The 17,652-nt window shown below is 33.8% G+C and overlaps 2 protein-coding genes across 2 annotated transcripts in view; one reads left to right on the forward strand and one right to left on the reverse strand.

Moving 5' to 3' along the window:
- Window positions 1–2,704: 2,704 nt before the first annotated feature.
- On the reverse strand, window positions 2,705–3,573 carry LOC129807175 (thioredoxin-like protein 4A). The gene is made up of 3 exons (XM_055856264.1): window positions 3,301–3,573; window positions 3,106–3,242; window positions 2,705–3,043 (listed from the first exon to the last, which is right to left on the reverse strand). The coding sequence occupies exons 1-3, from the start codon at window positions 3,376–3,378 to the stop codon at window positions 2,830–2,832; spliced, it is 429 nt and encodes a 142-aa protein (XP_055712239.1). The 5' UTR covers window positions 3,379–3,573; the 3' UTR covers window positions 2,705–2,829.
- A 10-nt stretch (window positions 3,574–3,583) lies between these two features.
- The window catches only part of LOC129807170 (leucine--tRNA ligase, cytoplasmic), a 90,569-nt gene continuing 76,500 nt past the window's right edge, over window positions 3,584–17,652 (forward strand). Inside the window, exons 1-3 of the mRNA XM_055856259.1 lie at window positions 3,584–3,715; window positions 3,823–3,909; window positions 3,970–5,459. Of these exons, the coding sequence (XP_055712234.1) occupies window positions 3,713–3,715; window positions 3,823–3,909; window positions 3,970–5,459 (1,580 nt within the window). The 5' untranslated portion in view covers window positions 3,584–3,712. The remainder of the gene's footprint in view (window positions 3,716–3,822; window positions 3,910–3,969; window positions 5,460–17,652) is intronic.

The following is a 17,652-nucleotide window of genomic DNA, read 5'->3' on the forward strand; positions in this document are numbered from 1 at the left end:
CATACATAAACCTCAAGTTTGATTAGGAAATTTTACAGATTTTACGATTTTACAAGACTTATTTAGCGAAATTAGTAAATGTAAAGTAAAACAAATAAAATTTTAATTATTACATTCTTAAAATACGAATCATTGAAATTCAACCTCCATTATGGTTATGTTTCTCAAGTTAGGTTTAGTAGAAAAAAACAATTGTAGACCATTGAATTATTCGAGGTTAGGAATGTACTTAACCCCAATTAAAGAATAGAATCATCTTTACCAAATATCAGAAACCAGTCTCCTTGAGGTTATAAACAATTCCATTTGCGATCCTGTACAGATTATTGAATTAAAAAAAATGCAAATTATGTAACATAACCTCTCGGATGTTTCAGAAGAACTTCGGTCGGATAGAATCGAAAGAGTGTAGCAGAGAATGGATGAAATAACTGAACGAAACATTGTATTAGTAGAGAATAAAAACTGTGAAAATAAAGAGACGTTCAATTTTCTCGTCTATTTCCTGCTACATAACCTCTCAATTATTTTAGGGATCTTCGGGATTTAATTATTTATGAAATCCATATACTAGATAAGAAAATTAATGAGTGAGGATATAATCAATGAAAGGATCGGATTAATTAGGGATGTTGTTAACATGTCGTAAATAAAAAAAAGATATGGCACAGCGTCCCAGCTTTGCATGAGTGCTCGAACTCACGAGAGAGAGCTATCCGTGTATTATCTCTTCGCATGTTTTTTGGGTACATACCATTCCGAAGAAAAAAAAAACCATTCCGAAATAAGAAATTTACTTAAGAAAAGTAGCTTATAGAATATTTTAGCATGAGTAACAAGCAAGAAAATCCGAGAAAGGTAAATCATTTACTGGATTTACGGGTATTATACCGACTCCTTCCTGACCGATTAACTTCGATGCAGTCGGGTTGCAATTTTCGAGTTCTTTGAAAAAATCCAAATTTAGGCAAAATCGTTGGAAAAATAGGCCCTCCAAGTTAAACTTTGATCTTTTAGAAAATTCGATAAAGAAGTGGTTTTCGAACATAGGAGTCCAAGGACGAAATATTCGCCATGATTACCTCTAAAACATATTCTAAAATGAAATAAATCGTACGAGCCGTCTTCGAAAAAACTACACAGTAAAAAAAATTAACACTGTCATAGTGTGTAATCTTTCACACCACTATTATAGTGTTGAATTTGGAAAAAGTGTTTAACTTAAAATTGTTTAATTTAAAGTTGTTGGATTTCAAGATGTTGAATTTGGAATTGTTGAATTTAAAAATTGTTGTATTCTGTTTATTGTTGAATTTTCTTTTCATTTCGAAGATTTTGATTTTTTTTGCCTTTTTAGACATTTTTATTGTTTTTTCCTGTACTCGTGATCCCCTCTAATGCGAAATGATTACATCTGATGCTCGGATCTTCACGAAATACTTATTATGCATATAAATATTTGATGTTCTATATGACTTTTGCCCAATGAAAAGCATCTCGACTGAAGTATAAGTCTTAATTGGAAATTCAACAATTTTTGCACAACTTTTGTTTAAAAATTCAACAAATTTGGTTGAAATACACAAGGCTTCACACTATAATAATGTTAAAAATTATGATCAAACTATAATAGTGTTAATTTTTGATCATGTGACAAAAAATACCATAAAGTTGTGTATTTCTTCACACTATAATAATGTGAAAAACTGTAATCACACTATAATAGTGGTAATTTTTAGAATTTGTTAAACAGTTTTAAATCACGAAACATTGTTGAAAAATTTTTATGATTAGAACAGTGTTTCAGTGTTGTTGTTTTTTGATTTTCAAATTAAACAACATTGTTGAAAATTTGTCAACTATAATAGTGTTAATTTTCAATCAGGTGACAATAAATTATCAAAATGTTGCGCATTTTTTAAACATTTTTAAATTAAACAACTAAAATGGTCGATTTTGCACTATTATAGCAGTAAAATTTTAAACATTTTTTTACTGTGTAGAAAAACGATTTTTGAGGGGAAGGAGGAGGGTGGGGGAAAAAGAAGACTGTCCTAGATAATGTTAACTTATGGAGGGGTCGTTGAAGACTGGTAGTCGTTATCTCTTACTGTTTGGCATCTAGCTACGTCACAAATTAAAAAAAATGGATTTATAGGGGGAAGTGGGGCACATTTGAAATTGGAATTTTTCACCTAATATGTTTAAGTGGACCTGAATGAGTCATATCATAATGTAATTTAGCTTCTCAATCTGTGCAGCTAAATTATATCACGATAAGGTTCAATTTTATTTAAAAGTAGGTGAAAATCCCAATTTAAAAGGTGCCCCGCTATCAACGGTGCCCCACTTTCCCCTATAGCTGTTCTTTCTTTGAGTTCGAGCAGTAAAATGTAAAACATTTCAACGTAATCTAATTTATTTATTCTTAATTCTGAAATAAAAGAATCTTGTTATAAGAATACTTTCCAGGAATTGAATGAGTATTTTCTGCAAATGGGAAAATGAAAAACCCAAGTTAAAATGCGCAAATTTTCACAAAAACCGCTAACATTTTTGCCATTGGTGAATCTTTCCACGAAGAAGGAAAGGCCCCGTGGAAGCGGATGGAAAATATTTATGATATTTTTCTTGACGCTATCTCGACATGTGCAGGAATCATACACATTTTCCTCACCAAATAAAAAAAAGAGAGATGGAAATATGTGAATTATGTAAACAAAACATTTAATTTAATAATCGCCTTCAATGTCTTCACGTGAGTTATAATTATATTCGAATAGAACCAGCAAGATTCTCAGCAGAAGTCAGCTCGAATGATTGAGTCATTTAGTAGCGGTATTTGGTGGAGTAGTCTTTGGGTGACACCACGAGGCCACGTCCCTTCCGTGCTCCTCTGTAGACAGTCTCAACGATATCTATCATCTCCTGCTTGTCCTCCAGAGGCCAATTGATTTTGTTGTTATTTCCTGTGCCCAAATCAATCATTATATGCTTGTTCCGGAAGAAGAACATAACTGTGCAGGGATCGTAAAGCTCGTACCTGAAAATAAAATAGGATTTTGTTAGTCTGGCGGTTGAAATTTTTCCAGGAAGGGAAAGTACATTTTATTGAAATCCGGAACTTCAGTGATGTCCACAAGGTAAATTACAGCAAAATTCTTCACTTTCTCAGCTATACTGTAGAGGACTTCATCCATTTTCATACAAGCAGGATCCCAATCGTGCCCAAAGCGGATCACCTGGAAAAATGGGCATTTTCCAGAAATTGTCTCAATGTTTTGATTTCCTTTTACTCACGATTATTCTATCTTCCTCGCTTAAAATGGCCTGATCCACTTGCCATCCATTGTGGAGATGAGGCAGCATGTAAGACATTTTTAATTTGCTATTTTTCTAGTCACTTTTCTTGAGGAAAATATAGTTTTTCGAGGAGAAAAACTCAAGGAAACTTCGAGAAAACGATTTCTAAACGTAAACAATTGCACATAACCTCAAAAAACATTGACGTTTAGAAATTCTAAACGCGGGAAAATCCCCAAACAGCCAGCAGAGCCACCAGTGGTGATATCTTGAAGTTTTCAGTGTTGAAATTTTGTGTGGCAGTTTCGACGTGGATTTAGAGTTTTTCATAATTTTTCGCGAAATTACCCAGTGATTAAAATCGTAGATTAGTTTATTTGTTCTCCAGGACTTCCAGGAAGCATTGACAATGGTAAGATTTGCTTGACAAAGTGCCAAATTGCATTTGCCGTGTATGATGCAATTTTGAGGTTATGGCTGGGACTGGGAATAAATTCCTTGAAATGCTTATTTTTTCAGGCTACTGTTGAGCGGAAGGGGACTTTTAAGGTGGAATACCTGCAGAAGATCGAGAAGCAGGTGCAGGAAATGTGGGCTGAGCAGAAGGTAAGGATTTATAGTTAGAAATTCAATTTTTTCGGTATTGATTGGGAATTTTGGTGAAAGATTCATGAGATTAATGCTCCGGAAGAGCCAAGAAAGTCCCTGGATGAGAAGTTTTTCGTCACCTTCCCCTTTCCCTATATGAATGGGCGACTGCATCTTGGGCATACGTTCTCCCTGTCAAAGGCAGAATTTGCCATTAGGTATTATCGTCTGAAGGGAAGGAATGTTCTCTTCCCATTTGGGCTCCATTGCACGGGGATGCCTATTAAAGCTTGTGCTGACAAGCTGAAGAGGGAAATTGAGCAGTATGGCTGCCCTCCGAAGTTTCCGGAGGCTCAGGAGGAGCAGGAAACTGTGGAGAGGGATGTTGTCCCGAAGGACAAGAGTAAAGGGAAGAAGAGCAAAGCAGTGGCCAAATCTGGCTCTGCCAAGTATCAGTGGCAGATTATGCAGAGTCTAGGTCTGTCAGATGGGGAAATATCCAAATTTGCAGAGTCTGAGCATTGGCTGGAATACTTTCCGCCCTTTGCCATCAAAGATCTCACGAGATTTGGCGTTCATGTGGACTGGAGGAGGACCTTCATCACGACTGATGCCAATCCCTTCTTTGACTCCTTCGTGCGATGGCAATTTAACCATCTCAAGGCTCGCGGGAAGGTGATGTATGGGAAGAGGCATACAATTTTCTCGCCCAAGGATGGGCAACCCTGTATGGATCACGATAGATCCACCGGGGAGGGAGTTGGGCCGCAGGAGTACACTCTGATTAAGATGAAAGTCGAGCAGGAGCTAAAGAAATTGCCCGGAAATGTTGGAAAAGTCTTCCTTGTGGCTGCAACTCTTCGTCCGGAAACAATGTACGGCCAGACAAATTGCTGGCTCCATCCGGACATCAAGTACATAGCCTTCCGGACGTCTGGGGCAGAAGTGTGGATCTGCACGAGGAGAGCAGCAAGAAATATGTCCTATCAGGGATTGACGTCAGCCGAGGGAAAAATTGAGGAATTGGCTGAATTTACGGGGCAGGAACTTCTAGGATTGCCCCTGAGTGCTCCTCTTAGCTTCAACAAGGTCATCTACACCCTCCCCATGCTGTCAGTCAAGGAGGACAAGGGCACAGGTGTTGTCACTTCTGTCCCATCCGATTCTCCCGATGACTATGCAGCTCTGCTGGATCTGCAGAAAAAAGCCCCATTCAGGGAGAAATATGGCATCCGGGATGACATGGTGCTTCCCTTTGAGCCAATTCCCATCATCGAAGTGCCAACACTGGGCAAATTGAGTGCAGTGACAGCCTGTGAGAAATTCAAAGTGGCCAGTCAGAATGACAGGGATAAATTGGTGGAAGCCAAGGAGCTCGTCTACCTCAAAGGATTCTACGATGGAATCCTCTTAGTAGGGGAATTTACCGGGAAGAAAGTGCAGGATGTGAAAAAGTGTGTGAAGGATCAGTTGATTCAGGCTAAACAGGCTGAAGTGTACTATGAACCAGAAAAGACTATAATGTCACGTTCCGGGGATGTTTGCGTCGTTGCTCTCTGTGACCAATGGTGAGTAATTTTCCGTTTTAATCCATTTGCACTGCCAATTTGCATTTTATTGTGATTTCTGCGAGAACAAAAACAAATTCACTCGACTATTGCATCATTTTTATGCAGATTCTCTGAATGAAGTGATAGGAGGGTTGTTGCACTTGATATGGCGATTTTTTTTTCAAAATTTACACTCAGCAAAAAGATGTCAGTGTTGAAAACAGGGGTAGAATTTACACATAATAGGTATTGATCTAATACTTGTCAACACTTCAAAAATCATAAAAAATTTAAGGTAGAGTAACCACTTATCGCCACTTTTAGAAAAATGTGAAATTAATTTGATTATAACTTTTGACCCTTTATTATAAGATATCTCAAATTTTGACACTAAGTTACTGAGATGTATTGACTCCAGATTCGTCAAAAATAGTACTCCAATTTAATGCTGAACTACTTAAAAAACTGTCTCTTATAAACAATGCAAAAATAACCACTTCGTCGCCACTTTTTACCACTTTTCGCCAGTTCTGTAACCACTTCTCGCCACCCACTTGAAGAATTTCAAACTCGATTATTTTGAGCAATAATATGCAAAGAACACATTCAGCATTTCTTTTTCCTCATAATCACCTTATTATTACTCAAATTAAATGATTTTTCTTCACTTTTATTTGAGAAATCAAATTATTAGACTACTGCAGGAAATAAACAAAGTAGATTTGACAACTGAGAATCTATGAAGTAAAGTTAGCGTCACCTATTGAAAAGCAATGGCGACAGGTGGTGAATCAATTTTAGAATATTACCACTTTCCGCTATGGCTCATTTTTACATAAAAATTATATAAAATGAAATATTAACTAACTAAATTCAAATTTTATGTATTCGCCAAGTGCAATTAAATGTTCAATAGGCAAATTACTTATTCAAGAATTAAATTTTGTTCGATAAAAGTTTCATGACACTTACTATATTTGGTAAGAAATATTGGATTCGATGCACTTGCTTAAAATATTCCTCTAAAAAATGCTCAAACATTTAAATTCAAAATAAAAAAATACTGTTTTTCGACTCTATACGTAGCAGCAATAAAAATACAAGTAACTTTGCGGGTCATTTATTTCATAAATCTTGAAAAATTGCGATTTCAATATACGTGGCGAGAAGTGGGGCACTGGCGATAAGTGGTAATTCCACCCTAGTATCAAACTGAGTATTTTTTGTTGCTCTATTGAACTGTTAACTCTTTCGTCTCACTTGGGACTTTGGGTACCCATGGAAAAAAGATTTTTTTGGACGATTTAGAATTTATAAAAATCCGATTCTTGTGGATGATTACAAACTATAAGGATGTCCAAATCTAGGATTTTTTTTGCAGGTTCCCAATTAACTCCTGAGCTAAGATATTTTTGGTCAAAAATCGTGAATTTTCGATTTTCTGCTTCCTTGCTGATATCCTGACTTTTTTTATATTTTTAGACCAGAATAAGAAAAAAAACCTCTCGGGGCCAATAAGTGTGATAACTAACAATTACAGATCGCGTTTAAAGATTTGCATACAAAATATGCCTAAAAAAATTTTTTTTTGATGCCAACTTTGGGGGGTCTATCTCTTCTAGTTTAGGAGATATTCGCGTTTAAAGATTTGCATACAAAATATGCCTAAAAAAATTTTTTTTTTGATGCCAACTTTGGGGGGTCTATCTCTTCTAGTTTAGGAGATATTCGCGTTTAAAGATTTGCATACAAAATATGCCTAAAAAAATGTTTTTTTGATGCCAACTTTGGGGGGTCTATCTCTTCTAGTTTAGGAGATATTTGCGTTTAAAGATTTGCATACAAAATATGCCTAAAAAAATTTTTTTTTGATGCCAACTTTGGGGGCTCCATCTCTTCTAGTTTAGGAGATATTCGCGTTTAAAGATTTGCATACAAAATATGCCTAAAAAAATTTTTTTTTGATGCCAACTTTGGGGGGTCTATCTCTTCTAGTTTAGGAGATATTCGCGTTTAAAGATTTGCATACAAAATATGCCTAAAATTTTTTTTTTGATGCCAACTTTGGGGGGTCTATCTCTTCTAGTTTAGGAGATATTCGCGTTTAAAGATTTGCATACAAAATATGCCTAAAAAAATTTTTTTTGATGCCAACTTTGGGGGGTCTATCTCTTCTAGTTTAGGAGATATTCGCGTTTAAAGATTTGCATACAAAATATGCCTAAAAAAATTTTTTTTTGATGCCAACTTTGGGGGGTCTATCTCTTCTAGTTTAGGAGATATTCGCGTTTAAAGATTTGCATACAAAATATGCCTAAAAAAAATTTTTTTTGATGCCAACTTTGGGGGGTCTATCTCTTCTAGTTTAGGAGATATTCGCGTTTAAAGATTTGCATACAAAATATGCCTAAAAAAATTTTTTTTTGATGCCAACTTTGGGGGGTCTATCTCTTCTAGTTTAGGAGATATTCGCGTTTAAAGATTTGCATACAAAATATGCCTAAAAAAATTTTTTTTTGATGCCAACTTTGGGGGGTCTATCTCTTCTAGTTTAGGAGATATTCGCGTTTAAAGATTTGCATACAAAATATGCCTAAAAAATTTTTTTTTGATGCCAACTTTGGGGGGTCTATCTCTTCTAGTTTAGGAGATATTCGCGTTTAAAGATTTGCATACAAAATATGCCTAAAAAAATTTTTTTTTGATGCCAACTTTGGGGGGTCTATCTCTTCTAGTTTAGGAGATATTCGCGTTTAAAGATTTGCATACAAAATATGCCTAAAAAAATTTTTTTTTTGATGCCAACTTTGGGGGGTCTATCTCTTCTAGTTTAGGAGCTATTCGCGTTTAAAGATTTGCATACAAAATATGCCTAAAAAAATGTTTTTTTGATGCCAACTTTGGGGGGTCTATCTCTTCTAGTTTAGGAGATATTCGCGTTTAAAGATTTGCATACAAAATATGCCTAAAAAAAATTTTTTTTGATGCCAACTTTGGGGGGTCTATCTCTTCTAGTTTAGGAGATATTCGCGTTTAAAGATTTGCATACAAAATATGCCTAAAAAAAATTTTTTTTGATGCCAACTTTGGGAGGTCTATCTCTTCTAGTTTAGGAGATATTCGCGTTTAAAGATTTGCATACAAAATATGCCTAAAAAAATTTTTTTTTGATGTCAACTTTGGGGGGTCTATCTCTTCTAGTTTAGGAGATATTCGCGTTTAAAGATTTGCATACAAAATATGCCTAAAAAAATTTTTTTTTTGATGCCAACTTTGGGGGGTCTATCTTTTCTAGTTTAGGAGATATTCGCGTTTAAAGATTTGCATACAAAATATGCCTAAAAAAATTTTTTTTGATGCCAACTTTGGGGGGTCTATCTCTTCTAGTTTAGGAGATATTCGCGTTTAAAGATTTGCATACAAAATATGCCTTAAAAAAATTTTTTTTGATGCCAACTTTGGGGGGTCTATCTCTTCTAGTTTAGGAGATATTCGCGTTTAAAGATTTGCATACAAAATATGCCTTAAAAAAATTTTTTTGATGCCAACTTTGGGGGGTCTATCTCTTCTAGTTTAGGAGATATTCGCGTTTAAAGATTTGCATACAAAATATGCCTAAAAAAATTTTTTTTTGATGCTAACTTTGGGGGGTCTATCTCTTCTAGTTTAGGAGATATTCGCGTTTAAAGATTTGCATACAAAATATGCCTAAAAAAATTTTTTTTGATGCCAACTTTGGGGGATCTCTCTTCTAGTTTAGGAGATATTCGCGTTTAAAGATTTGCATACAAAATATGCCTAAAAAAATTTTTTTTTGATGCCAACTTTGGGGGGTCTATCTCTTCTAGTTTAGGAGATATTCGCGTTTAAAGATTTGCATACAAAATATGCCTAAAAAAATTTTTTTTTATGCCAACTTTGGGGGGTCTATCTCTTCTAGTTTAGGAGATATTCGCGTTTAAAGATTTGCATACAAAATATGCCTAAAAAAATTTTTTTTGATGCCAACTTTGGGGGGTCTATCTCTTCTAGTTTAGGAGATATTCGCGTTTAAAGATTTGCATACAAAATATGCCTAAAAAAATTTTTTTTGATGTCAACTTTGGGGGGTCTATCTCTTCTAGTTTAGGAGATATTCGCGTTTAAAGATTTGCATACAAAATATGCCTAAAAAATTTTTTTTTTGATGCCAACTTTGGGGGGTCTATCTCTTCTAGTTTAGGAGATATTCGCGTTTAAAGATTTGCATACAAAATATGCCTAAAAATTTTTTTTTTTGATGCCAACTTTGGGGGGTCTATCTCTTCTAGTTTAGGAGATATTCGCGTTTAAAGATTTGCATACAAAATATGCCTAAAAAAATTTTTTTTTGATGCCAACCTTGGGGGGTCTATCTCTTCTAGTTAAGAGATATTCGCGTTTAAAGATTTGCATACAAAATATGCCTAAAAAAATTTTTTTTTATGCCAACTTTGGGGGGTCTATCTCTTCTAGTTTAGGAGATATTCGCGTTTAAAGATTTGCATACAAAATATGCCTAAAAAAATGTTTTTTTGATGCCAACTTTGGGGGGTCTATCTCTTCTAGTTTAGGAGATATTCGCGTTTAAAGATTTGCATACAAAATATGCCTAAAAAATTTTTTTTTGATGCCAACTTTGGGGGGTCTATCTCTTCTAGTTTAGGAGATATTCGCGTTTAAAGATTTGCATACAAAATATGCCTAAAAAGATTTTTTTTTATGCCAACTTTGGGGGGTCTATCTCTTCTAGTTTAGGAGATATTCGCGTTTAAAGATTTGCATACAAAATATGCATAAAAAAATGTTTTTTGATGCCAACTTTGGGGGGTCTATCTCTTCTAGTTTAGGAGATATTCGCGTTTAAAGATTTGCATACAAAATATGCCTAAAAAATTTTTTTTGATGCCAATTTTGGGGGGTCTATCTCTTCTAGTTTAGGAGATATTCGCGTTTAAAGATTTGCATACAAAATATGCCTAAAAAAAATTTTTTTTGATGCCAACTTTGGGGGATCTATCTCTTCTAGTTTAGGAGATATTCGCGTTTAAAGATTTGCATACAAAATATGCCTAAAAAAATTTTTTTTTTGATGCCAACTTTGGGGGGTCTATCTCTTCTAGTTTAGGAGATATTCGCGTTTAAAGATTTGCATACAAAATATGCCTAAAAAAATTTTTTTTTTGATGCCAACTTTGGGGGGTCTATCTCTTCTAGTTTAGGAGATATTCGCGTTTAAAGATTTGCATACAAAATATGCCTAAAAAAATTTTTTTTTTGATGCCAACTTTGGGGGGTCTATCTCTTCTAGTTTAGGAGATATTCGCGTTTAAAGATTTGCATACAAAATATGCATAAAAAAATGTTTTTTGATGCCAACTTTGGGGGGTCTATCTCTTCTAGTTTAGGAGATATTCGCGTTTAAAGATTTGCATACAAAATATGCCTAAAAAATTTTTTTTTGATGCCAACTTTGGGGGGTCTATCTCTTCTAGTTTAGGAGATATTCGCGTTTAAAGATTTGCATACAAAATATGCCTAAAAAAATTTTTTTTGATGCCAACTTTGGGGGGTCTATCTCTTCTAGTTTAGGAGATATTCGCGTTTAAAGATTTGCATACAAAATATGCATAAAAAAATGTTTTTTGATGCCAACTTTGGGGGGTCTATCTCTTCTAGTTTAGGAGATATTCGCGTTTAAAGATTTGCATACAAAATATGCCTAAAAAATTTTTTTTGATGCCAACTTTGGGGGGTCTATCTCTTCTAGTTTAGGAGATATTCGCGTTTAAAGATTTGCATACAAAATATGCCTAAAAAAAATTTTTTTTGATGCCAACTTTGGGGGATCTATCTCTTCTAGTTTAGGAGATATTCGCGTTTAAAGATTTGCATACAAAATATGCCTAAAAAAATTTTTTTTTATGCCAACTTTGGGGGGTCTATCTCTTCTAGTTTAGGAGATATTCGCGTTTAAAGATTTGCATACAAAATATGCCTAAAAAAATTTTTTTTTTGATGCCAACTTTGGGGGGTCTATCTCTTCTAGTTTAGGAGATATTCGCGTTTAAAGATTTGCATACAAAATATGCCTAAAAAAATTTTTTTTTTGATGCCAACTTTGGGGGGTCTATCTCTTCTAGTTTAGGAGATATTCGCGTTTAAAGATTTGCATATAAAATATGCCTAAAAAAATTTTTTTTTGATGCCAACTTTGGGGGGTCTATCTCTTCTAGTTTAGGAGATATTCGCGTTTAAAGATTTGCATACAAAATATGCCTAAAAAAATTTTTTTTTTGATGCCAACTTTGGGGGGTCTATCTCTTCTAGTTTAGGAGATATTCGCGTTTAAAGATTTGCATACAAAATATGCCTAAAAAAATGTTTTTTTGATGCCAACTTTGGGGGGTCTATCTCTTCTAGTTTAGGAGATATTCGCGTTTAAAGATTTGCATACAAAATATGCCTAAAAAAAATTTTTTTTGATGCCAACTTTGGGGGGTCTATCTCTTCTAGTTTAGGAGATATTCGCGTTTAAAGATTTGCATACAAAATATGCCTAAAAAAAATTTTTTTTGATGCCAACTTTGGGAGGTCTATCTCTTCTAGTTTAGGAGATATTCGCGTTTAAAGATTTGCATACAAAATATGCCTAAAAAAATTTTTTTTTGATGTCAACTTTGGGGGGTCTATCTCTTCTAGTTTAGGAGATATTCGCGTTTAAAGATTTGCATACAAAACATGCCTAAAAAAATTTTTTTTTTGATGCCAACTTTGGGGGGTCTATCTTTTCTAGTTTAGGAGATATTCGCGTTTAAAGATTTGCATACAAAATATGCCTAAAAAAATTTTTTTTTGATGCCAACTTTGGGGGGTCTATCTCTTCTAGTTTAGGAGATATTCGCGTTTAAAGATTTGCATACAAAATATGCCTTAAAAAAATTTTTTTTGATGCCAACTTTGGGGGGTCTATCTCTTCTAGTTTAGGAGATATTCGCGTTTAAAGATTTGCATACAAAATATGCCTTAAAAAAATTTTTTTGATGCCAACTTTGGGGGGTCTATCTCTTCTAGTTTAGGAGATATTCGCGTTTAAAGATTTGCATACAAAATATGCCTAAAAAAATTTTTTTTTGATGCTAACTTTGGGGGGTCTATCTCTTCTAGTTTAGGAGATATTCGCGTTTAAAGATTTGCATACAAAATATGCCTAAAAAAATTTTTTTTGATGCCAACTTTGGGGGATCTCTCTTCTAGTTTAGGAGATATTCGCGTTTAAAGATTTGCATACAAAATATGCCTAAAAAAATTTTTTTTTGATGCCAACTTTGGGGGGTCTATCTCTTCTAGTTTAGGAGATATTCGCGTTTAAAGATTTGCATACAAAATATGCCTAAAATTTTTTTTTTGATGCCAACTTTGGGGGGTCTATCTCTTCTAGTTTAGGAGATATTCGCGTTTAAAGATTTGCATACAAAATATGCCTAAAAAAATTTTTTTTGATGCCAACTTTGGGGGGTCTATCTCTTCTAGTTTAGGAGATATTCGCGTTTAAAGATTTGCATACAAAATATGCCTAAAAAAATTTTTTTTGATGTCAACTTTGGGGGGTCTATCTCTTCTAGTTTAGGAGATATTCGCGTTTAAAGATTTGCATACAAAATAGGCTTAAAAAATTTTTTTTTTGATGCCAACTTTGGGGGGTCTATCTCTTCTAGTTTAGGAGATATTCGCGTTTAAAGATTTGCATACAAAATATGCCTAAAAATTTTTTTTTTTGATGCCAACTTTGGGGGGTCTATCTCTTCTAGTTTAGGAGATATTCGCGTTTAAAGATTTGCATACAAAATATGCCTAAAAAAATTTTTTTTTGATGCCAACTTTGGGGGGTCTATCTCTTCTAGTTTAGGAGATATTCGCGTTTAAAGATTTGCATACAAAATATGCCTAAAAAAATTTTTTTTTATGCCAACTTTGGGGGGTCTATCTCTTCTAGTTTAGGAGATATTCGCGTTTAAAGATTTGCATACAAAATATGCCTAAAAAAATGTTTTTTTGATGCCAACTTTGGGGGGTCTATCTCTTCTAGTTTAGGAGATATTCGCGTTTAAAGATTTGCATACAAAATATGCCTTAAAAAAATTTTTTTTGATGCCAACTTTGGGGGTCTATCTCTTCTAGTTTAGGAGATATTCGCGTTTAAAGATTTGCATACAAAATATGCCTAAAAAAATGTTTTTTGATGCCAACTTTGGGGGGTCTATCTCTTCTAGTTTAGGAGATATTCGCGTTTAAAGATTTGCATACAAAATATGCATAAAAAAATGTTTTTTGATGCTAACTTTGGGGGGTCTATCTCTTCTAGTTTAGGAGATATTCGCGTTTAAAGATTTGCATACAAAATATGCCTAAAAAATTTTTTTTGATGCCAACTTTGGGGGGTCTATCTCTTCTAGTTTAGGAGATATTCGCGTTTAAAGATTTGCATACAAAATATGCCTAAAAAAAATTTTTTTTGATGCCAACTTTGGGGGATCTATCTCTTCTAGTTTAGGAGATATTCGCGTTTAAAGATTTGCATACAAAATATGCCTAAAAAAATTTTTTTTTGATGCCAACTTTGGGGGGTCTATCTCTTCTATTTTAGGAGATATTCGCGTTTAAAGATTTGCATACAAAATATGCCTAAAAAAAATTTTTTTTGATGCCAACTTTGGGGAGTCTATCTCTTCTAGTTTAGGAGATATTCGCGTTTAAAGATTTGCATACAAAATATGCCTAAAAAAATTTTTTTTGATGCCAACTTTGGGGGGTCTATCTCTTCTAGTTTAGGAGATATTCGCGTTTAAAGATTTGCATACAAAATATGCATAAAAAAATGTTTTTGATGCCAACTTTGGGGGGTCTATCTCTTCTAGTTTAGGAGATATTCGCGTTTAAAGATTTGCATACAAAATATGCCTAAAAAAATTTTTTTTGATGCCAACTTTGGGGGGTCTATCTCTTCTAGTTTAGGAGATATTCGCGTTTAAAGATTTGCATACAAAATATGCCTAAAAAAATTTTTTTTTGATGCCAACTTTGGGGGATCTATCTCTTCTAGTTTAGGAGATATTCGCGTTTAAAGATTTGCATACAAAATATGCCTAAAAAATTTTTTTTTGATGCCAACTTTGGGGGGTCTATCTCTTCTAGTTTAGGAGATATTCGCGTTTAAAGATTTGCATACAAAATATGCCTAAAAAAATTTTTTTTTGATGCCAACTTTGGGGGGTCTATCTCTTCTAGTTTAGGAGATATTCGCGTTTAAAGATTTGCATACAAAATATGCCTAAAAATTTTTTTTTGATGCTAACTTTGGGGGGTCTATCTCTTCTAGTTTAGGAGATATTCGCGTTTAAAGATTTGCATACAAAATATGCCTAAAAAATTTTTTTTTGATGCCAACTTTGGGGGTCTATCTCTTCTAGTTTAGGAGATATTCGCGTTTAAAGATTTGCATACAAAATATGCCTAAAAAAATTTTTTTTGATGCCAACTTTGGGGGGTCTATCTCTTCTAGTTTAGGAGATATTCGCGTTTAAAGATTTGCATACAAAATATGCATAAAAAAATGTTTTTTGATGCCAACTTTGGGGGGTCTATCTCTTCTAGTTTAGGAGATATTCGCGTTTAAAGATTTGCATACAAAATATGCCTAAAAAAAATTTTTTTTGATGCCAACTTTGGGGAGTCTATCTCTTCTAGTTTAGGAGATATTCGCGTTTAAAGATTTGCATACAAAATATGCCTAAAAAAAATTTTTTTTTGATGCCAACTTTGGGGGTCTATCTCTTCTAGTTTAGGAGATATTCGCGTTTAAAGATTTGCATACAAAATATGCCTAAAAAAATTTTTTTTGATGCCAACTTTGGGGGATCTATCTCTTCTAGTTTAGGAGATATTCGCGTTTAAAGATTTGCATACAAAATATGCCTAAAAAAATTTTTTTTTGATGCCAACTTTGGGGGGTCTATCTCTTCTATTTTAGGAGATATTCGCGTTTAAAGATTTGCATACAAAATATGCCTAAAAAAATTTTTTTTTGATGCCAACTTTGGGGAGTCTATCTCTTCTAGTTTAGGAGATATTCGCGTTTAAAGATTTGCATACAAAATATGCCTAAAAAAATTTTTTTTGATGCCAACTTTGGGGGGTCTATCTCTTCTAGTTTAGGAGATATTCGCGTTTAAAGATTTGCATACAAAATATGCATAAAAAAATGTTTTTGATGCCAACTTTGGGGGGTCTATCTCTTCTAGTTTAGGAGATATTCGCGTTTAAAGATTTGCATACAAAATATGCCTAAAAAAATTTTTTTTGATGCCAACTTTGGGGGGTCTATCTCTTCTAGTTTAGGAGATATTCGCGTTTAAAGATTTGCATACAAAATATGCCTAAAAAAATTTTTTTTTGATGCCAACTTTGGGGGATCTATCTCTTCTAGTTTAGGAGATATTCGCGTTTAAAGATTTGCATACAAAATATGCCTAAAAAATTTTTTTTTGATGCCAACTTTGGGGGGTCTATCTCTTCTAGTTTAGGAGATATTCGCGTTTAAAGATTTGCATACAAAATATGCCTAAAAAAATTTTTTTTTGATGCCAACTTTGGGGGGTCTATCTCTTCTAGTTTAGGAGATATTCGCGTTTAAAGATTTGCATACAAAATATGCCTAAAAATTTTTTTTTGATGCTAACTTTGGGGGGTCTATCTCTTCTAGTTTAGGAGATATTCGCGTTTAAAGATTTGCATACAAAATATGCCTAAAAAATTTTTTTTTGATGCCAACTTTGGGGGTCTATCTCTTCTAGTTTAGGAGATATTCGCGTTTAAAGATTTGCATACAAAATATGCCTAAAAAAATTTTTTTTGATGCCAACTTTGGGGGGTCTATCTCTTCTAGTTTAGGAGATATTCGCGTTTAAAGATTTGCATACAAAATATGCATAAAAAAATGTTTTTTGATGCCAACTTTGGGGGGTCTATCTCTTCTAGTTTAGGAGATATTCGCGTTTAAAGATTTGCATACAAAATATGCCTAAAAAAATTTTTTTTTGATGCCAACTTTGGGGGATCTATCTCTTCTAGTTTAGGAGATATTCGCGTTTAAAGATTTGCATACAAAATATGCCTAAAAAATTTTTTTTTGATGCCAACTTTGGGGGGTCTATCTCTTCTAGTTTAGGAGATATTCGCGTTTAAAGATTTGCATACAAAATAGGCTTAAAAAATTTTTTTTTTGATGCCAACTTTGGGGGGTCTATCTCTTCTAGTTTAGGAGATATTCGCGTTTAAAGATTTGCATACAAAATATGCCTAAAAATTTTTTTTTTGATGCCAACTTTGGGGGGTCTATCTCTTCTAGTTTAGGAGATATTCGCGTTTAAAGATTTGCATACAAAATATGCCTAAAAAAATTTTTTTTTGATGCCAACTTTGGGGGGTCTATCTCTTCTAGTTTAGGAGATATTCGCGTTTAAAGATTTGCATACAAAATATGCCTAAAAAAATTTTTTTTTATGCCAACTTTGGGGGGTCTATCTCTTCTAGTTTAGGAGATATTCGCGTTTAAAGATTTGCATACAAAATATGCCTAAAAAAATGTTTTTTTGATGCCAACTTTGGGGGGTCTATCTCTTCTAGTTTAGGAGATATTCGCGTTTAAAGATTTGCATACAAAATATGCCTAAAAAATTTTTTTTTGATGCCAACTTTGGGGGTCTATCTCTTCTAGTTTAGGAGATATTCGCGTTTAAAGATTTGCATACAAAATATGCCTAAAAAAATTTTTTTTGATGCCAACTTTGGGGGGTCTATCTCTTCTAGTTTAGGAGATATTCGCGTTTAAAGATTTGCATACAAAATATGCATAAAAAAATGTTTTTTGATGCCAACTTTGGGGGGTCTATCTCTTCTAGTTTAGGAGATATTCGCGTTTAAAGATTTGCATACAAAATATGCCTAAAAAATTTTTTTTGATGCCAACTTTGGGGGGTCTATCTCTTCTAGTTTAGGAGATATTCGCGTTTAAAGATTTGCATACAAAATATGCCTAAAAAAAATTTTTTTTGATGCCAACTTTGGGGGATCTATCTCTTCTAGTTTAGGAGATATTCGCGTTTAAAGATTTGCATACAAAATATGCCTAAAA

This window comes from Phlebotomus papatasi, chromosome 3 (assembly GCF_024763615.1).
Source record: "Phlebotomus papatasi isolate M1 chromosome 3, Ppap_2.1, whole genome shotgun sequence".
NCBI lineage: Eukaryota > Metazoa > Arthropoda > Insecta > Diptera > Psychodidae > Phlebotomus > Phlebotomus papatasi.